Here is a 22479-nt window from a genome sequence, read left to right as displayed (position 1 = left end):
AGGAGAATCGAGCCCGCAGGAACGGCACGGACACTACGCGAAAGGGTGACGCTAGGGTGGATCGTTCGTTTACACGAGGCGCAGAAGCAAAGTGAAGAACGAGGCAGCTTCCTCACGTTCACGTTTATATACATTTGGTGGGTCGAACACACACAATCTACTGAGCTAGCTGCACAAATACCGTAGCGAGCAGAAAGCAAATAAATCAGTTCGTTACATCTGGCGCCCAAAACGTGATTTTCCCAGCGGTGAAAGCAAATTAAACAGAATGGGAAATAAGTGGATTTACCGCTTTAAGAAGGAGGAGTTCGCCCAGGACGCACAAAGACTTAATGTCGCCCTGGACGGTAGATTAGAGGACATGAGGAGGACATTGTCGAAGTATTACTCAGAGACAGAGGACGACCCACAACTTGCCGACATCTGGGCTGAGTTGGAAGCCATGTATTACGACAGAACCGGCCCGGTGTCACGCTAACTAACGCTGAAGGGGATAACCTAGTAGCAAGCTTGAGCGTCGACAACTTGCAAAGGGAGGCTCACAGGAGAGAGTCAAGCCAGGACAGGAAGACAACGGTGCTGACCTCTAGACACAGCCAGGCGGATTATGCAAGGGTCGCTAAACAAGTCCTCGAGTGGTCATTCAGGTTCGACGGGGCGGAGAAACCGTTAGAGTTCCTGGAACAGGTTGAATGGTCCGCCAACACCTACGGCTTAGACCTAGACATGATTCCCCGAGAGATGCGTGGTTTATCGCCAACAATAAACAATGGAAAACCTGGGCAGAGTTCATTGAGAGCTTCCATCTTTACTTTCTGCCGATAGATTTCTTCACAAGGCTGTCGGATCAGGTCAGATAATTAAAGCAGGGTTTCAGTGAGTCATTTAAAGACTACATGATCGACATGCAGAAGATGTTGAGGCCATTTCTGCTGGGTGTGCGTGAGAGTAGGTGTCAGGAGCGTCGAGTGCTGCAAGCAGGCGGGAAATGGCCAGCGACCTCAGCCGCAGAGAGGCGAGCCGGGGTCGCAAGATGCTACCTCTCCAAACTAACGGGCAAGCTAATCGAAGAGGAGGAAGAGGAGGCACGTACAAGGCCACGATCGACACCGAGGCAACATCGAGTTTTATAAGCAAGGAACTGGCGGACAACCTGGCTGCCCTCGGGAGGATTACGAGGACACGGCGGCAAATTAGGTTGGCAGACGGAAGGTGCGGCGGGATCGATGAACAGCTGGAGGCGGAGATCGCATTTGAGAACAAGCGACTAACCATGAGCCTGCTGATACTACTAGGGGTAGTGGATTCATTGGTGTTAGGATGGAACTTTCTAACTCATGTCGGAATAAGTTCGAGATAAGGTGCGCTGGACACGAGGTGATAATACCGGCCAGGAACCGACACAATGGGTCGCTCGAGAAGAGGCTATCGGTAGCAGTCGTATAACAGGAAACAGAGTATGACGACACAGCGAAGTTCCTGGAGGCAGAGCTAGCCAGTTTCGAAACCATGACAGGAATTTCGAACATGGCAGAGCATCAAATAACGATGAAGAACGCAAACCAATAAAACAGCGATACTACCCCAAGAACCCGAAAATTAAAGGGGAGATCAATGCGAAGGTGGACGAGCTACTCCAAATGGGATGCTTAGAGCACCCAACCATACAGCTCTCCCATGGTGATGGTTAGGAAGAAGACGGGCAAGTGGAGACTGTGCGTCGACTTCAGGCAGATCAACGCCAAATCGATAAAGGATGCCTACCAGATGCCTCGAATAAATTATATCCTCGACCAGCTGAGAGAGGCACGGTACATAAGCAGCTTGGACCTGAAGGATGGCTACTGACAAATCCCGCTGAAAGAAAGCATCAGGCAGTATACTGCGTTTACAGTGTCGGGAGAGGGCTTATTCCAGTGGAGAGTAATGCCGTTTGGACTCCATTCGGCATCTGCGACCTTCCAGCGGGTGTTGGACCGGGTGATTGGTTCCGAGATGTCGCCGCACGCATTTGCGTACCAGGAGGATATCATAGTGATCGGACGCACACTAGAACAGCACAAGGCAAACTTGAAAGAGGTATTCCGGCGGCTGAAAGACGCTAATCTGAGATTGAACCCGAAAAAATGCCAGTTTTTCAAGAAGGAGCTGCCGTATTTGGGTCATAGAGTGACTAGCGACGGGATCGGCATGGATCCGGAAAAGGTAGCAGCCATCGCCGAATTAGAGCCACCGTCAACAGTAAGAGAGCTTCGACCGTACCTGGCAATAGCATCATGGTATCGGCGATTTGTACCTGACTTCGCAAAAATAGTCAAACCTCTCAACGATCTGCTGTGCAAGGACAACAAGTGGGTGTGGACACAGGAACATCAGTCGGCATTCGAAGAAGTGAAGGCAAGGCTGGTGGCAGACCCCGTACTGGCATGCCCGGATTTTTAAAAACCATTTGTCCTGCAAACGAACGCAAGTGATTACGGTATGGGGCCAATTTGACCCAAGAAACTTAACGTGGCGATCTCTTACTCAAGCCGAATGCTTGACGGGGCTGAGAAAAACTACTCCACGACCGAGAAGGTGGTAACCGACCACATTGCACTGAAGTGGCTCAACAGCATCGAGAGCCCTTCAGGAAGGATCGCCAGATGGGCCCTGGAGTTGCAGCAGTATGACTTCGAAATAGCGTACAGGAAGGGACAACTCAATGTGGTGGCAGACGCATTATCAAGGCAGCCACTACCGATAACACTGCGAGGGATCAAGGAGTCATCGGCGGCGGAAGCCTCCGCAGCATGCAGCTGGATTCAGGACATGCGCGGAAAGATTAGGACCCAGCCACAAAAGTACCCGGACTACGTAATGGAGGGAGACACCTTGTACAGACACATTCCACACAGAGCAGGCAGTGAAGATGTCGCGACGTGGAAGATGTGAAAGCTCTACGAGAAGTGGTGCTGAAAGAGAACCACGACTCACCGACAGCTGGCCATGTAGAAAGCAGAAGGACAATAGCAGCAGCCCGGTACTACTACTGGCTACTGGCCAGGCTTGCACCGAGACGCTTGAGCCCACGTAAGAGGGTGCGAGACATGTATCAGATTCAAGCCGAATCAGATGCAGGCAGCTGGGAAAATGCTAACGCAGGTGCCAAAGGAACCGTGGGCTACAGTATGCGCAGACTTCGTCGAACCCTTGCCGCGTTCAAAACACGGCAACCAAATGCTGTTGGTGCTGATAGACAGGTTCTCCAACTGTACTGAATTAGTGCCGCTGCGGAACGCGACGGCCAAGTCCCCAAAGAAAGCGTTCAGGGAGCGCATCATCACAAGGTTTGGGGTCCCGAAGGTAGTCTTAACGGACAACGGTGTACAGTTCAACAGCAAAATCTTCAAGAGTTTCCTGGCCAAGGTGGGAGCCAAGCAGCAGTTCACGGCTCCATATAGCCCGCAAGAAAACCCGACAGAAAGAATAAACAGGACCGTGAAGACAATGATAGCGCAGTTTACAGGGCAGGATCAGAAAAACTGGGACGAGAAATGGCCTGAGATCATGCTAGCAATAAATACGAGTGTTTCGGAATCCACAGGATACACGCCGGCGTTTATTACTCAAGGCAGAGAACCAAGACTACAGAGCGCCCTTTACGACAGAGAGACCTTGGGAACAGGGCGACCCACTGAGACCCCAGGGGTGAAGGCAAACAAACTCGGGGAAATATTCGAGAATGTAAGGCGGAATCTGGAGAGAGCCTCCTAGGATCAGGCTAGGCATTACAACCTAATAGGAGACAATGGACACCAGTGGTGGGGGACGTCGTGTGGGGCAACATAATTTGTCAAAGGCGGCCGAGGGGTTCGCAGCAAAGTTGGCCCCAAGATAGACGGACCTTATCAGGTCATAGATTTTGCGTCACCAGTAACCTGCAAAATACGGCACGTGAACACAAAAGAAAAGAGGACCATCCACGTGAGCGAGCTGAAACAACAACAAACACAGAACACAAGCGAGCAGCTACAAGCAGATACGGTAGACAAAAGGCAACAGTAAAGGTTTAAAGAGTCTCAAAAGACACGAGGAAAAGGGTCCAAGGATGGCTCCAAGGATACCCAAAGGACACGAGGAGAAGGGTCCAAGGATAGCTCCAAGGATGCCCAAAGGATACAAAGAAAAGAGCCCGAGGATAATTCCAAGGATGCTCAGGAATGAGGAAAGACTCCGAGGATCACTTTTAGGATTCCTAAAGGCTACACAGATAAAACTTGAAGGATTCTATACAAGGCACTACGATACAATCATATACATTACAAGGAACACGTCAAGGATAACGAAAGCGGAAAGGAACGAACCAAGGTCTCCAAAGATTTGATTAGGACTGGCAGCAGCAGTCTGCCAAAGGAACGGGGAAGTCGGCACAGCTAAGAGAGCTGTACCGAAAGAGTCGAAGCATCCCGGGGAAGGGCATAATGCCCAGATGAGGAGATGGGATCGCCGGACGGATCGGGGTGCAAACCAGGAAACACAGCGTTAGGAGTCTGAAAGGGCACTCATGGTCAACAAAGGCAACCTGCCAAGAGAAAATAAGCTGATGAGCACATACAAGGAGTCGGGTGTGAGATCAGAGTACTTACGTAGTGGCAAGGACAAGTGGAAACGCCGGGCTGAGGGGTACAAAAAAAAACTAAGCTCCGGCCGACAGGTGCACGGGCATAAACAATTTGCAAAATCACCATACAACAGAGAAGGGGGCGCCTCGATAGGCGGTCGATTGGCACTGGACGATAGTGCGATCGATGGGCACAAGCAATATGGAAATATTGGTGATGATGAACATCGCGGCGAGCAAGTGGCAACGCTGCACCTGCGATATCTATATCGGGAGCAGGCCCTCTGGGTATCGATAGCCGATTAGTATCGGTGTCCAGTGGGAACAGATGGAGGATTGGCGCGGGAGATTTGAAGTTGTTATGCGGAGGACGACCGGCGCTGTGGAATCGTTACCAGGTTGAAAGCGTGGAGGGAACGTCGAGGGAGCAACGAGGGAGCGCCGAAGGAATCGTAACGAGATGCGACATGACTCAAGGGCTAGGATATACAAGGGAACGCCGGAAAGTGGGAGCGCTGATTTTCTTAAATCTTTCCCGAAATAAGAAGGGAATGTGAGGAGTTGAATAACTCCACACAAATCCCAGCAGCAGATGGCCGGCCGCTCACCAGGTACGCGGCGAATTCGCGTAGTAGCGGAGCGGCGAAGAGAGGTTGGAGAACGAGAGAGTTTGGAGATCGAGGACGGAGAACGTGAGAGTTTGGAAAAAGTGAGAGCTTGGGGAACGCGGGATTTTGGAGAACGTGAGAGTTTGGAGACCAAGAATGGAGAAAGAAGAGCGGAGACTTGGCGGGCGGAGCAAAAGTGCCGTGTGCAAAAGGGAGTAACGGGACGCCGCCGGACGTTTGACGCGACCGTGAACTTTGGACCACGAGAGAAGGTGCCACATCTCGGCAGCCGTGCGGCACACAAGGATGCCATATGCATCACCGGAATCAGCGGGACGGCAGCATCAGTCTGGACGTCGGCGGGAAGCAGTGCCTGAAGGACAAGGGGGTCAAACAGGAGCCATGGACTTTGGACCCGGTGAGGAGAGTTTCGGCGGGCCGTACTCAAAAAGGGTTCCCGGAGGCCCTATATAAGCCCGCAGGGCGCTGGCAGCGGGATGTGTCAGTCGATCAATCAGTCGAGATCAAGAGAAGCATTTGAACAACAAGCAAGCAAACTACGAGGGAGCCACAACAAGGCGAGTCGTCGGAATCAGCGCCATAGGAGCCTACAAGGAGCAAGATTGTCACGTCGAGACTTTCGGGATTGGGAATTACAAGGAATCTCCGAACTGAGACACAGGTGGCTTAGGTCTAAGAAGGCACCACATGGCTAAGTCAAGCGGTCTGTTCATAACTGCCAACGAATTCCAGGCGTTACGCCTGGAGGGTCCACCAGACTTAGAGCAGTGAAAGCCGGCGACTTGAAATCGTGAGCTCTGGGGTAAGCCTGTCGAGCCCCAGTGTACCTCGCCCCAAGCACTACTTTGGCGTATCCCGGCGTGAGCTCACTGCGCCAAGTGGAGTTGAGCAGGTCTTGGCGCGATCAGCCAGAAGGGAGAGAAGTCCCGGAGCGGCGCGGCCGAACCCCGAGAGTAGCGGGCCAGAAGGGAGGGAAGTCCCGGATCGGCGTATGCCCACGAACCCAGCACAGAAGTCACGACGTACAGCCACCCTGCCAGGAGCAGTTCGCAGGACACCACACCGCAACAGCCACGCAAGGAGAATCGAGCCCGCAGGAACGGCACGGACACTACGCGAAAGGGTGACGCTAGGGTGGATCGTTCTTTTACACGAGGCGCTGAAGCAAAGTGAAGAACGAGGCAGCTTCCTCACGTTCACGTTTATATACATTTGGTGGATCGAACACACACAATCTACTGAGCTAGCTGCACAAATACCGTAGCGAGCAGAAAGCAAATAAATCAGTTCGTTACATCTGGCGCCCAAAACGTGATTTTCCCAGCGGTGAATGCAAAATAAACAGAATGGGAAATAAGTGGATTTACCGCTTTAAGAAGAAGGACTTCGCCCAGGACGCACAAAGACTTAATGTCGCCCTGGACGGTAGATTAGAGGACATGAGGAGGACATTGTCGAAGTATTACTCAGAGACAGAGAACGACCCACAACTTGCCGACATCTGGGCTGAGTTGGAAGCCATGTATTACGACAGAACCGGCCCGAGTATCACGCTAACTAACGCTGAAGGGGATAACCTAGTAGCAAGCTTGAGCGTCGACAACTTGTAAAGGGAGGCTCACAGGAGAGAGTCAAGTCAGGACAGGAAGACAACGGTTCTGACCTTTAGACACAGCCAGGCGGATTATGCAAGGGTCGCTAAACAAGTCCTCGAGTGGTCATTCAGGTTCGACGGGGCGGAGAAACCGTTAGAGTTCCTGGAACAGGTTGAATGGTCCGCCATCACCTACGGCATGATCATAACCTAGACATGATTCCCCGAGAGATGCGTGGTTTATCGCCAACAATAAACAATGGAAAACCTGGGCAGAGTTCATTGAGAGCTTCCATCTTTACTTTCTGCCGATAGATTTCTTCACAAGGCTGTCGGATCAGGTCAGATAATTAAAGCAGGGTTTCAGTGAGTCATTTAAAGACTACATGATCGACATGCAGAAGATGTTGAGGCCATTTCTGCTGGGTGTGCGTAAGAGTAGGTGTCAGGAGCGTCGAGTGCTGCAAGCAGGCGGGAAATGGCCAGCGACCTCAGCCGCAGAGAGGCGAGCCGGGGTCGCAAGATGCTACCTCTCCAAACTAACGGGCAAGCTAATCGAAGAGGAGGAAGAGGAGGCACGTACAAGGCCACGATCGACACCGAGGCAACATCGAGTTTTATAAGCAAGGAACTGGCGGACAACCTGGCTGCCCTCGGGAGGATTACGAGGACACGGCGGCAAATTAGGTTGGCAGACGGAAGGTGCGGCGGGATCGATGAACAGCTGGAGGCGGAGATCGCATTTGAGAACAAGCGACTAACCATGAGCCTGCTGATACTACTAGGGGTAGTGGATTCATTGGTGTTAGGATGGAACTTTCTAACTCAAGTCGGAATAAGTTCGAGATAAGGTGCGCTGGACACGAGGTGATAATACTGGCCAGGAACCGACACAATGGGTCGCTCGAGGAGAGGCTATCGGTAGCAGTCGTATAACAGGAAACAGAGTATGACGACACAGCGAAGTTCCTGGAGGCAGAGCTAGCCAGTTTCGAAACCATGACAGGAATTTCGAACATGGCAGAGCATCAAATAACGATGAAGGACGCAAACCAATAAAACAGCGATACTACCCCAAGAACCCGAAAATTGAAGGGGAGATCAATGCGAAGGTGGACGAGCTACTCCAAATGGGATGCTTAGAGCACCCAACCATACAGCTCTCCCATGGTGATGGTTAGGAAGAAGACGGGCAAGTGGAGACTGTGCGTCGACTTCAGGCAGATCAACGCCAAATCGATAAAGGATGCCTACCAGATGCCTCGAATAAATTATATCCTCGACCAGCTGAGAGAGGCACGGTACATAAGCAGCTTGGACCTGAAGGATGGCTACTGACAAATCCCGCTGAAAGAAAGCATCAGGCAGTATACTGCGTTTACAGTGTCGGGAGAGGCGTTATTCCAGTGGAGAGTAATGCCGTTTGGACTCCATTCGGCATCTGCGACCTTCCAGCGGGTGTTGGACCGGGTGATTGGTTCCGAGATGTCGCCGCACGCATTTGCGTACCAGGAGGATATCATAGTAATCGGACGCACACTAGAACAGCACAAGGCAAACTTGAAAGAGGTATTCCGGCGGCTGAAAGACGCTAATCTGAGATTGAACCCGAAAAAATGCCAGTTTTTCAAGAAGGAGCTGCCGTATTTGGGTCATAGAGTGACTAGCGACGGGATCGGCATGGATCCGGAAAGGTAGCAGCCATCGCCGAATTAGAGCCACCGTCAACAGTAAGAGAGCTTCGACAGTACCTGGCAAAAATAGTCAAACCTCTCAACGATCTGCTGTGCAAGGACAACAAGTGGGTGTGGACACAGGAACATCAGTCGGCATTCGAAGAAGTGAAGGCAAGGCTGGTGGCAGACCCCGTACTGGCGTGCCCGGATTTTTAAAAACCATTTGTCCTGCAAACGAACGCAAGTGATTACGGTATGGGTGCCAATTTGACCCAAGAAACTTAACGTGGCGATCTCTTACTCATGCCGAATGCTTGACGGGGCTGAGAAAAACTACTCCACGACCGAGAAGGTGGTAACCGACCACATTGCACTGAAGTGGCTCAACAGCATCGAGAGCCCTTCAGGAAGGATCGCCAGATGGGCCCTGGAGTTGCAGCAGTATGACTTCGAAATAGCGTACAGGAAGGGACAACTCAATGTGGAGGCAGCCACTACACTGCGAGGGATCAAGGAGTCATCGGCGGCGGAAGCCTCCGCAGCATGCAGCTGGATTCAGGACATGCGCGGAAAGATTAGGACCCAGCCACAAAAGTACCCGGACTACGTAATGGAGGGAGACACCTTGTACAGACACATTCCACACAGAGCAGGCAGTGAGGATGTCGCGACGTGGAAGATGTGCGTCCCGAAAGCTCTACGAGAAGTGGTGCTGAAAGAGAACCACGACTCACCGACAGCTGGCCATGTAGAAGCAGAAGGACAATAGCAGCAGTCCGGTACTACTGGCCAGGCATGTACCGAGACGCTCGAGCCCACGTAAGAAGGTGCGAGACATGTATCAGATTTAAGCCGAATCAGATGCAGGCAGCTGGGAAAATGATAACGCAGGTGCCAGAGGAACCGTGGGCTACAGTATGCGCAGACTTCGTCGAACCTTTGCCGCGTTCAAAACACGGCAACCAAATGCTGTTGGTGCTGATAGACAGGTTGAATTAGTGCCGCTGCGGAACGCGACGGCCAAGTCCCCAAAGAAAGCGTTCAGGGAGCGGATCATCACAAGGTTTGGGGTCCCGAAGGTATTCGTAACGGACAACGGTGTACAGTTCAACAGCAAAATCTTCAAGAGTTTCCTGGCCAAGGTGGGAGCCAAGCAGCAGTTCACGGCTCCATATAGCCCGCAAGAAAACCCGACAGAAAGAGCAAATAGGACCGTGAAGACAATGATAGCGCAGTTTACAGGGCAGGATCAGAAAAACTGGGACGAGAAATGGCCTGAGATCATACTAGCAATAAATATGAGTGTTTCGGAATCCACAGGATACACGCCGGCGTTTATTACTCAAGGCAGAGAACGAAGACTACAGAGCGCCCTATACGACAGAGAGCCCTTGGGAACAGGGCGACCCACTGAGACCCCAGGGGTGAAGGCAAACAAACTCGGGGAAATATTCGAGAATGTAAGGCGGAATCTGGAGAGAGCCTCCTAGGATTAGGCTAGGCATTACAACCTAAGGAGGAGACAATGGACACCAACGGTGGGGGACGTCGTGTGGGGCAATGAACATAATTTGTCAAAGGCGGCCGAGGGGTTCGCAGCAAAGTTGGCCCCAAGACACGACGGACCTTACCAGGTCATAGATTTTGCGTCACCATCTGCAAAATACGGCACGTGAACACAAAAGAAGAGAGGACCATCCATGTGAGCGAGCTGAAACAACAACAAACACAGAACACAAGCGAGCAGCTAAAAGCAGATACGGTAGACAAAAGGCAACAGTAAAGGTTTAAAGAGTCTCAAAAGACACGAGGAAAAGGGTCCAAGGATGGCTCCAAGGATACCCAAAGGACACGAGGAGAAGGGTCCAAGGATAGCTCCAAGGATGCCCAAAGGATACAAAGAAAAGAGCCCGAGGATAATTCCAAGGATGCTCAGGAATGAGGAAAGACTCCGAGGATCACTTTTAGGATTCCTAAAGGCTACACAGATAAAACTTGAAGGATTCTACACAAGGCACTACGATACAATCATATACATTACAAGGAACACGTCAAGGATAACGAAAGCGGAAAGGAACGAACCAAGGTCTCCAAAGATTTGATTAGGACTGGCAGCAGCAGTCTGCCAAAGGAAGGGGGAAGTCGGCACAGCTAAGAGAGCTGTACCGAAAGAGTCCAAGCATCCCGGGGAAGGGCATAATGCCCAGATGAGGAGATGGGATCGCCGGACGGATCGGGGTGCAAACCAGGAAACACAGCGTTAGGAGTCTGAAAGGGCACTCATGGTCAACAAAGGCAACCTGCCAAGAGAAAATAAGCTGATGAGCACATACAAGGAGTCGGGTGTGAGATCAGAGTACTTACGTAGTGGCAAGGACAAGTGGAAACGCCGGGCTGAGGGGTACAAAAAAAAACTAAGCTCCGGCCGACAGGTGCACGGGCATAAACAATTTGCAAAATCACCATACAACAGAGAAGGGGGCGCCTCGATAGGCGGTCGATTGGCACTGGACGCTAGTGCGATCGATGGGCACAAGCAATTTGGAAATATTGGTGATGATGAACATCGCGGCGAGCAAGTGGCAACGCTGCACCTGCGATATCTATATCGGGAGCAGGCCCTCTGGGTATCGATTGCCGATTAGTATCGGTGTCCAGTGGTAACAGATGGAGGATTGGCGCGGGAGATTTGAAGTTGTTATGCGGAGGACGACCGGCGCTGTGGAATCGTTACCAGGTTGAAAGCGTAGAGGGAACGTCGAGGGAGCAACGAGGGAGCGCCGAAGGAATCGTAACGAGATGCGACATGACTCAAGGGCTAGGATATACAATGGAACGCCGGAAAGTGGGAGCGCTGATTTTCTTAAATCTTTCCCGAAATAAGAAGGGAATGTGAGGAGTTGAATAACTCCACACAAATCCCAGCAGCAGATGGCCGGCCGCTCACCAGGTACGCGGCGAATTCGCGTAGTAGCGGAGCGGCGAAGAGAGGTTGGAGAACGAGAGAGTTTGGAGATCGAGGACGGAGAACGTGAGAGTTTGGAAAAAGTGAGAGCTTGGGGAACGCGGGATTTTGGAGAACGTGAGAGTTTGGAGACCAAGAATGGAGAAAGAAGAGCGGAGACTTGGCGGGCGGAGCAAAAGTGCCGTGTGCAAAAGGGAGTAACGGGACGCCGCCGAACGTTTGACGCGACCGTGAACTTTGGACCACGAGAGAAGGTGCCACATCTCGGCAGCCGTGCAAACGAACGCAAGTGATTACGGTATGGGTGCCAATTTGACCCAAGAAACTTAACGTGGCGATCTCTTACTCAAGCCGAATGCTTGACGGGGCTGAGAAAAACTACTCCACGACCGAGAAGGTGGTAACCGACCACATTGCACTGAAGTGGCTCAACAGCATCGAGAGCCCTTCAGAAGGATCGCCAGATGGGCCCTGGAGTTGCAGCAGTATGACTTCGAAATAGCGTACAGGAAGGGACAACTCAATGTGGTGGCAGACGCATTATCAAGGCAGCCACTACCGATAACACTGCGAGGGATCAAGGAGTCATCGGCGGCGGAAGCCTCCGCAGCATGCAGCTGGATTCAGGACATGCGCGGAAAGATTAGGACCCAGCCACAAAAGTACCCGGACTACGTAATGGAGGGAGACACCTTGTACAGACACATTCCACACAGAGCAGGCAGTGAGGATGTCGCGACGTGGAAGATGTGCGTCCCGAAAGCTCTACGAGAAGTGGTGCTGAAAGAGAACCACGACTCACCGACAGCTGGCCATGTAGAAGCAGAAGGACAATAGCAGCAGTCCGGTACTACTGGCCAGGCATGTACCGAGACGCTCGAGCCCACGTAAGAGGGTGCGAGACATGTATCAGATTCAAGCCGAATCAGATGCAGGCAGCTGGGAAAATGATAACGCAGGTGCCAGAGGAACCGTGGGCTACAGTATGCGCAGACTTCGTCGAACCTTTGCCGCGTTCAAAACACGGCAACCAAATGCTGTTGGTGCTGATAGACAGGTTGAATTAGTGCCGCTGCGGAACGCGACGGCCAAGTCCCCAAAGAAAGCGTTCAGGGAGCGGATCATCACAAGGTTTGGGGTCCCGAAGGTATTCGTAACGGACAACGGTGTACAGTTCAACAGCAAAATCTTCAAGAGTTTCCTGGCCAAGGTGGGAGCCAAGCAGCAGTTCACGGCTCTATATAGCCCGCAAGAAAACCCGACAGAAAGAGCAAATAGGACCGTGAAGACAATGATAGCGCAGTTTACAGGGCAGGATCAGAAAAACTGGGACGAGAAATGGCCTGAGATTATAGAGAGATCATAGCAATAAATATGAGTGTTTCGGAATCCACAGGATACACGCCGGCGTTTATTACTCAAGGCAGAGAACGAAGACTACAGAGCGCCCTATACGACAGAGAGCCCTTGGGAACAGGGCGACCCACTGAGACCCCAGGGGTGAAGGCAAACAAACTCGGGGAAATATTCGAGAATGTAAGGCGGAATCTGGAGAGAGCCTCCTAGGATTAGGCTAGGCATTACAACCTAAGGAGGAGACAATGGACACCAACGGTGGGGGACGTCATGTGGGGCAATGAACATAATTTGTCAAAGGCGGCCGAGGGGTTCGCAGCAAAGTTGGCCCCAAGACACGACGGACCTTACCAGGTCATAGATTTTGCGTCACCAGTAATCTGCAAAATACGGCACGTGAACACAAAAGAAGAGAGGACCATCCATGTGAGCGAGCTGAAACAACAACAAACACAGAACACAAGCGAGCAGCTAAAAGCAGATACGGTAGACAAAAGGCAACAGTAAAGGTTTAAAGAGTCTCAAAAGACACGAGGAAAAGGGTCCAAGGATGGCTCCAAGGATACCCAAAGGACACGAGGAGAAGGGTCCAAGGATAGCTCCAAGGATGCCCAAAGGATACAAAGAAAAGAGCCCGAGGATAATTCCAAGGATGCTCAGGAATGAGGAAAGACTCCGAGGATCACTTTTAGGATTCCTAAAGGCTACACAGATAAAACTTGAGGATTCTATACAAGGCACTACGATACAATCATATACATTACAAGGAACACGTCAAGGATAACGAAAGCGGAACGAACGAAAGGAACGAACCAAGGTCTCCAAAGATTTGATTAGGACTGGCAGCAGCAGTCTGCCAAAGGAAGGGGGAAGTCGGCACAGCTAAGAGAGCTGTACCGAAAGAGTCGAAGCATCCCGGGGAAGGGCATAATGCCCAGATGAGGAGATGGGATCGCCGGACGGATCGGGGTGCAAACCAGGAAACACAGCGTTAGGAGTCTGAAAGGGCACTCATGGTCAACAAAGGCAACCTGCCAAGAGAAAATAAGCTGATGAGCACATACAAGGAGTCGGGTGTGAGATCAGAGTACTTACGTAGTGGCAAGGACAAGTGGAAACGCCGGGCTGAGGGGTACAAAAAAAAACTAAGCTCCGGCCGACAGGTGCACGGGCATAAACAATTTGCAAAATCACCATACAACAGAGAAGGGGGCGCCTCGATAGGCGGTCGATTGGCACTGGACGCTAGTGCGATCGATGGGCACAAGCAATTTGGAAATATTGGTGATGATGAACATCGCGGCGAGCAAGTGGCAACGCTGCACCTGCGATATCTATATCGGGAGCAGGCCCTCTGGGTATCGATTGCCGATTAGTATCGGTGTCCAGTGGTAACAGATGGAGGATTGGCGCGGGAGATTTGAAGTTGTTATGCGGAGGACGACCGGCGCTGTGGAATCGTTACCAGGTTGAAAGCGTAGAGGGAACGTCGAGGGAGCAACGAGGGAGCGCCGAAGGAATCGTAACGAGATGCGACATGACTCAAGGGCTAGGATATACAATGGAACGCCGGAAAGTGGGAGCGCTGATTTTCTTAAATCTTTCCCGAAATAAGAAGGGAATGTGAGGAGTTGAATAACTCCACACAAATCCCAGCAGCAGATGGCCGGCCGCTCACCAGGTACGCGGCGAATTCGCGTAGTAGCGGAGCGGCGAAGAGAGGTTGGAGAACGAGAGAGTTTGGAGATCGAGGACGGAGAACGTGAGAGTTTGGAAAAAGTGAGAGCTTGGGGAACGCGGGATTTTGGAGAACGTGAGAGTTTGGAGACCAAGAATGGAGAAAGAAGAGCGGAGACTTGGCGGGCGGAGCAAAAGTGCCGTGTGCAAAAGGGAGTAACGGGACGCCGCCGGACGTTTGACGCGACCGTGAACTTTGGACCACGAGAGAAGGTGCCACATCTCGGCAGCCGTGCAAACGAACGCAAGTGATTACGGTATGGGTGCCAATTTGACCCAAGAAACTTAAAGTGGCGATCTCTTACTCAAGCCGAATGCTTGACGGGGCTGAGAAAAACTACTCCACGACCGAGAAGGTGGTAACCGACCACATTGCACTGAAGTGGCTCAACAGCATCGAGAGCCCTTCAGAAGGGATCGCCAGATGGGCCCTGGAGTTGCAGCAGTATGACTTCGAAATAGCGTACAGGAAGGGACAACTCAATGTGGTGGCAGACGCATTATCAAGGCAGCCACTACCGATAACACTGCGAGGGATCAAGGAGTCATCGGCGGCGGAAGCCTCCGCAGCATGCAGCTGGATTCAGGACATGCGCGGAAAGATTAGGACCCAGCCACAAAAGTACCCGGACTACGTAATGGTGGGAGACACCTTGTACAGACACATTCCACACAGAGCAGGCAGTGAGGATGTCGCGACGTGGAAGATGTGCGTCCCGAAAGCTCTACGAGAAGTGGTGCTGAAAGAGAACCACGACTCACCGACAGCTGGCCATGTAGAAAGCAGAAGGACAATAGCAGCAGCCCGGTACTCCTACTGGCTACTGGCCAGGCATGCACCGAGACGCTTGAGCCCACGTAAGAGGGTGCTAGACATGTATCAGATTCAAGCCGAATCAGATGCAGGCAGCTGGGAAAATGCTAACGCAGGTGCCAGAGGAACCGTGGGCTACAGTATGCGCAGACTTCGTCGAACCCTTGCCGCGTTCAAAACACGGCAACCAAATGCTGTTGGTGCTGATAGACAGGTTCTGCAACTGGACTGAATTAGTGCCGCTGCGGAACGCGACGGCCAAGTCCCCAAAGAAAGCGTTCAGGGAGCGCATCATCACAAGGTTTGGGGTCCCGAAGGTAGTCGTAACGGACAACGGTGTACAGTTCAACAGCAAAATCTTCAAGAGTTTCCTGGCCGAGGTGGGAGCCAAGTAGCAGTTCACGGCTCCATATAGCCCGCAAGAAAACCCGACAGAAAGAGCAAACAGGACCGTGAAGACAATGATAGCGCAGTTTACAGGGCAGGATCAGAAAAACTGGGACGAGAAATGGCCTGAGATCATGCTAGCAATAAAAACGAGTGTTTCGGAATCCACAGGATACACGCCGGCGTTTATTACTCAAGGCAGAGAACCAAGACTACAGAGCGCCCTATACGACAGAGAGACCTTGGGAACAGGGCGACCCACTGAGACCCCAGGGGTGAAGGCAAACAAACTCGGGGAAATATTCGAGAATGTAAGGCGGAATCTGGAGAGAGCCTCCTAGGATTAGGCTAGGCATTACAACCTAAGGAGGAGACAATGGACACCAACGGTGGGGGACGTCGTGTGGGGCAAGGAACATAATTTGTCAAAGGCGGCCGAGGGGTTCGCAGCAAAGTTGGCCCCAAGATAGACGGACCTTATCAGGTCATAGATTTTGCGTCACCAGTAACCTGCAAAATACGGCACGTGAACACAAAAGAAAAGAGGACCATCCACGTGAGCGAGCTGAAACAACAACAAACACAGAACACAAGCGAGCAGCTACAAGCAGATACGGTAGACAAAAGGCAACAGTAAAGGTTTAAAGAGTCTCAAAAGACACGAGGAAAAGGGTCCAAGGATGGCTCCAAGGATACCCAAAGGACACGAGGAGAAGGGTCCAAGGATAGCTCCAAGGATGCCCAAAGGATACAAAGAAAAGAGCCCGAGGATAATTCCAAGGATGCTCAGGAATGAGGAAAGACTCCGAGGATCACTTTTAGGATTCCTAAAGGCTACACAGATAAAACTTGAAGGATTCTATACAAGGCACTACGATACAATCATATACATTACAAGGAACACGTCAAGGATAACGAAAGCGGAACGAACGAAAGGAACGAACCAAGGTCTCCAAAGATTTGATTAGGACTGGCAGCAGCAGTCTGCCAAAGGAACGGGGAAGTCGGCACAGCTAAGAGAGCTGTACCGAAAGAGTCGAAGCATCCCGGGGAAGGGCATAATGCCCAGATGAGGAGATGGGATCGCCGGACGGATCGGGGTGCAAACCAGGAAACACAGCGTTAGGAGTCTGAAAGGGCACTCATGGTCAACAAAGGCAACCTGCCAAGAGAAAATAAGCTGATGAGCACATACAAGGAGTCGGGTGTGAGATCAGAGTACTTACGTAGTGGCAAGGACAAGTGGAAACGCCGGGCTGAGGGGTACAAAAAAAAACTAAGCTCCGGCCGACAGGTGCACGGGCATAAACAATTTGCAAAATCACCATACAACAGAGAAGGGGGCGCCTCGATAGGCGGTCGATTGGCACTGGACGCTAGTGCGATCGATGGGCACAAGCAATTTGGAAATATTGGTGATGATGAACATCGCGGCGAGCAAGTGGCAACGCTGCACCTGCGATATCTATATCGGGAGCAGGCCCTCTGGGTATCGATAGCCGATTAGTATCGGTGTCCAGTGGTAACAGATGGAGGATTGGCGCGGAAGATTTGAAGTTGTTATGCGGAGGACGACCGGCGCTGTGGAATCGTTACCAGGTTGAAAGCGTAGAGGGAACGTCGAGGGAGCAACGAGGGAGCGCCGAAGGAATCGTAACGAGATGCGACATGACTCAAGGGCTAGGATATACAATGGAACGCCGGAAAGTGGGAGCGCTGATTTTCTTAAATCTTTCCCGAAATAAGAAGGGAATGTGAGGAGTTGAATAACTCCACACAAATCCCAGCAGCAGATGGCCGGCCGCTCACCAGGTACGCGGCGAATTCGCGTAGTAGCGGAGCGGCGAAGAGAGGTTGGAGAACGAGAGAGTTTGGAGATCGAGGACGGAGAACGTGAGAGTTTGGAAAAAGTGAGAGCTTGGGGAACGCGGGATTTTGGAGAACGTGAGAGTTTGGAGACCAAGAATGGAGAAAGAAGAGCGGAGACTTGGCGGGCGGAGCAAAAGTGCCGTGTGCAAAAGGGAGTAACGGGACGCCGCCGGACGTTTGACGCGACCGTGAACTTTGGACCACGAGAGAAGGTGCCACATCTCGGCAGCCGTGCAAACGAACGCAAGTGATTACGGTATGGGTGCCAATTTGACCCAAGAAACTTAAAGTGGCGATCTCTTACTCAAGCCGAATGCTTGACGGGGCTGAGAAAAACTACTCCACGACCGAGAAGGTGGTAACCGACCACATTGCACTGAAGTGGCTCAACAGCATCGAGAGCCCTTCAGAAGGGATCGCCAGATGGGCCCTGGAGTTGCAGCAGTATGACTTCGAAATAGCGTACAGGAAGGGACAACTCAATGTGGTGGCAGACGCATTATCAAGGCAGCCACTACCGATAACACTGCGAGGGATCAAGGAGTCATCGGCGGCGGAAGCCTCCGCAGCATGCAGCTGGATTCAGGACATGCGCGGAAAGATTAGGACCCAGCCACAAAAGTACCCGGACTACGTAATGGTGGGAGACACCTTGTACGGACACATTCCACACAGAGCAGGCAGTGAGGATGTCGCGACGTGGAAGATGTGCGTCCCGAAAGCTCTACGAGAAGTGGTGCTGAAAGAGAACCACGACTCACCGACAGCTGGCCATGTAGAAAGCAGAAGGACAATAGCAGCAGCCCGGTACTCCTACTGGCTACTGGCCAGGCATGCACCGAGACGCTTGAGCCCACGTAAGAGGGTGCTAGACATGTATCAGATTCAAGCCGAATCAGATGCAGGCAGCTGGGAAAATGCTAACGCAGGTGCCAGAGGAACCGTGGGCTACAGTATGCGCAGACTTCGTCGAACCCTTGCCGCGTTCAAAACACGGCAACCAAATGCTGTTGGTGCTGATAGACAGGTTCTGCAACTGGACTGAATTAGTGCCGCTGCGGAACGCGACGGCCAAGTCCCCAAAGAAAGCGTTCAGGGAGCGCATCATCACAAGGTTTGGGGTCCCGAAGGTAGTCGTAACGGACAACGGTGTACAGTTCAACAGCAAAATCTTCAAGAGTTTCCTGGCCGAGGTGGGAGCCAAGTAGCAGTTCACGGCTCCATATAGCCCGCAAGAAAACCCGACAGAAAGAGCAAACAGGACCGTGAAGACAATGATAGCGCAGTTTACAGGGCAGGATCAGAAAAACTGGGACGAGAAATGGCCTGAGATCATGCTAGCAATAAAAACGAGTGTTTCGGAATCCACAGGATACACGCCGGCGTTTATTACTCAAGGCAGAGAACCAAGACTACAGAGCGCCCTATACGACAGAGAGACCTTGGGAACAGGGCGACCCACTGAGACCCCAGGGGTGAAGGCAAACAAACTCGGGGAAATATTCGAGAATGTAAGGCGGAATCTGGAGAGAGCCTCCTAGGATTAGGCTAGGCATTACAACCTAAGGAGGAGACAATGGACACCAACGGTGGGGGACGTCGTATGGGGCAAGGAACATAATTTGTCAAAGGCGGCCGAGGGGTTCGCAGCAAAGTTGGCCCCAAGATAGACGGACCTTATCAGGTCATAGATTTTGCGTCACCAGTAACCTGCAAAATACGGCACGTGAACACAAAAGAAAAGAGGACCATCCACGTGAGCGAGCTGAAACAACAACAAACACAGAACACAAGCGAGCAGCTACAAGCAGATACGGTAGACAAAAGGCAACAGTAAAGGTTTAAAGAGTCTCAAAAGACACGAGGAAAAGGGTCCAAGGATGGCTCCAAGGATACCCAAAGGACACGAGGAGAAGGGTCCAAGGATAGCTCCAAGGATGCCCAAAGGATACAAAGAAAAGAGCCCGAGGATAATTCCAAGGATGCTCAGGAATGAGGAAAGACTCCGAGGATCACTTTTAGGATTCCTAAAGGCTACACAGATAAAACTTGAAGGATTCTATACAAGGCACTACGATACAATCATATACATTACAAGGAACACGTCAAGGATAACGAAAGCGGAACGAACGAAAGGAACGAACCAAGGTCTCCAAAGATTTGATTAGGACTGGCAGCAGCAGTCTGCCAAAGGAACGGGGAAGTCGGCACAGCTAAGAGAGCTGTACCGAAAGAGTCGAAGCATCCCGGGGAAGGGCATAATGCCCAGATGAGGAGATGGGATCGCCGGACGGATCGGGGTGCAAACCAGGAAACACAGCGTTAGGAGTCTGAAAGGGCACCATGGTCAACAAAGGCAACCTGCCAAGAGAAAATAAGCTGATGAGCACATACAAGGAGTCGGGTGTGAGATCAGAGTACTTACGTAGTGGCAAGGACAAGTGAAAACGCCGGGCTGAGGGGTACAAAAAAAAACTAAGCTCCGGCCGACAGGTGCACGGGCATAAACAATTTGCAAAATCACCATACAACAGAGAAGGGGGCGCCTCGATAGGCGGTCGATTGGCACTGGACGCTAGTGCGATCGATGGGCACAAGCAATTTGGAAATATTGGTGATGATGAACATCGCGGCGAGCAAGTGGCAACGCTGCACCTGCGATATCTATATCGGGAGCAGGCCCTCTGGGTATCGATAGCCGATTAGTATCGGTGTCCAGTGGTAACAGATGGAGGATTGGCGCGGAAGATTTGAAGTTGTTATGCGGAGGACGACCGGCGCTGTGGAATCGTTACCAGGTTGAAAGCGTAGAGGGAACGTCGAGGGAGCAACGAGGGAGCGCCGAAGGAATCGTAACGAGATGCGACATGACTCAAGGGCTAGGATATACAATGGAACGCCGGAAAGTGGGAGCGCTGATTTTCTTAAATCTTTCCCGAAATAAGAAGGGAATGTGAGGAGTTGAATAACTCCACACAAATCCCAGCAGCAGATGGCCGGCCGCTCACCAGGTACGCGGCGAATTCGCGTAGTAGCGGAGCGGCGAAGAGAGGTTGGAGAACGAGAGAGTTTGGAGATCGAGGACGGAGAACGTGAGAGTTTGGAAAAAGTGAGAGCTTGGGGAACGCGGGATTTTGGAGAACGTGAGAGTTTGGAGACCAAGAATGGAGAAAGAAGAGCGGAGACTTGGCGGGCGGAGCAAAAGTGCCGTGTGCAAAAGGGAGTAACGGGACGCCGCCGGACGTTTGACGCGACCGTGAACTTTGGACCACGAGAGAAGGTGCCACATCTCGGCAGCCGTGCAAACGAACGCAAGTGATTACGGTATGGGTGCCAATTTGACCCAAGAAACTTAAAGTGGCGATCTCTTACTCAAGCCGAATGCTTGACGGGGCTGAGAAAAACTACTCCACGACCGAGAAGGTGGTAACCGACCACATTGCACTGAAGTGGCTCAACAGCATCGAGAGCCCTTCAGAAGGGATCGCCAGATGGGCCCTGGAGTTGCAGCAGTATGACTTCGAAATAGCGTACAGGAAGGGACAACTCAATGTGGTGGCAGACGCATTATCAAGGCAGCCACTACCGATAACACTGCGAGGGATCAAGGAGTCATCGGCGGCGGAAGCCTCCGCAGCATGCAGCTGGATTCAGGACATGCGCGGAAAGATTAGGACCCAGCCACAAAAGTACCCGGACTACGTAATGGTGGGAGACACCTTGTACGGACACATTCCACACAGAGCAGGCAGTGAGGATGTCGCGACGTGGAAGATGTGCGTCCCGAAAGCTCTACGAGAAGTGGTGCTGAAAGAGAACCACGACTCACCGACAGCTGGCCATGTAGAAAGCAGAAGGACAATAGCAGCAGCCCGGTACTCCTACTGGCTACTGGCCAGGCATGCACCGAGACGCTTGAGCCCACGTAAGAGGGTGCTAGACATGTATCAGATTCAAGCCGAATCAGATGCAGGCAGCTGGGAAAATGCTAACGCAGGTGCCAGAGGAACCGTGGGCTACAGTATGCGCAGACTTCGTCGAACCCTTGCCGCGTTCAAAACACGGCAACCAAATGCTGTTGGTGCTGATAGACAGGTTCTGCAACTGGACTGAATTAGTGCCGCTGCGGAACGCGACGGCCAAGTCCCCAAAGAAAGCGTTCAGGGAGCGCATCATCACAAGGTTTGGGGTCCCGAAGGTAGTCGTAACGGACAACGGTGTACAGTTCAACAGCAAAATCTTCAAGAGTTTCCTGGCCGAGGTGGGAGCCAAGTAGCAGTTCACGGCTCCATATAGCCCGCAAGAAAACCCGACAGAAAGAGCAAACAGGACCGTGAAGACAATGATAGCGCAGTTTACAGGGCAGGATCAGAAAAACTGGGACGAGAAATGGCCTGAGATCATGCTAGCAATAAAAACGAGTGTTTCGGAATCCACAGGATACACGCCGGCGTTTATTACTCAAGGCAGAGAACCAAGACTACAGAGCGCCCTATACGACAGAGAGACCTTGGGAACAGGGCGACCCACTGAGACCCCAGGGGTGAAGGCAAACAAACTCGGGGAAATATTCGAGAATGTAAGGCGGAATCTGGAGAGAGCCTCCTAGGATTAGGCTAGGCATTACAACCTAAGGAGGAGACAATGGACACCAACGGTGGGGGACGTCGTGTGGGGCAAGGAACATAATTTGTCAAAGGCGGCCGAGGGGTTCGCAGCAAAGTTGGCCCCAAGATAGACGGACCTTATCAGGTCATAGATTTTGCGTCACCAGTAACCTGCAAAATACGGCACGTGAACACAAAAGAAAAGAGGACCATCCACGTGAGCGAGCTGAAACAACAACAAA

The 22479-nt window shown here is 51.9% G+C and overlaps 1 protein-coding gene across 1 annotated transcript; it reads left to right on the top strand.

Moving 5' to 3' along the window:
• Positions 1 to 4922: 4922 nt before the first annotated feature.
• Positions 4923 to 11784, top strand: LOC127012146 (uncharacterized). The gene is made up of 2 exons (XM_050890363.1): positions 4923 to 5483; positions 11722 to 11784. The coding sequence occupies exons 1-2, from the start codon at positions 5196 to 5198 to the stop codon at positions 11758 to 11760; spliced, it is 327 nt and encodes a 108-aa protein (XP_050746320.1). The 5' UTR covers positions 4923 to 5195; the 3' UTR covers positions 11761 to 11784.
• The last annotated feature ends 10695 nt before the right edge of the window (positions 11785 to 22479 follow it).

The sequence above is a fragment of the Drosophila biarmipes genome, unplaced genomic scaffold (assembly GCF_025231255.1).
Source record: "Drosophila biarmipes strain raj3 unplaced genomic scaffold, RU_DBia_V1.1 ptg000022l, whole genome shotgun sequence".
In the NCBI taxonomy this organism is placed as follows: domain Eukaryota; kingdom Metazoa; phylum Arthropoda; class Insecta; order Diptera; family Drosophilidae; genus Drosophila; species Drosophila biarmipes.
This window is presented reverse-complemented; position numbering and strand designations above follow the sequence as displayed.

Bases quoted from the DNA above. Each gene is read 5' to 3' on its own strand.
- LOC127012146 (XM_050890363.1), top strand. From the start codon at position 5,196: ATGGCCGGCCGCTCACCAGGTACGCGGCGAATTCGCGTAGTAGCGGAG. The intron at 5,484-11,721 runs GTGCCACATCTC...CCACGAGAGAAG, and splicing joins ACTTTGGACCACGAGAGAAG to GTGCCACATCTCGGCAGCCG.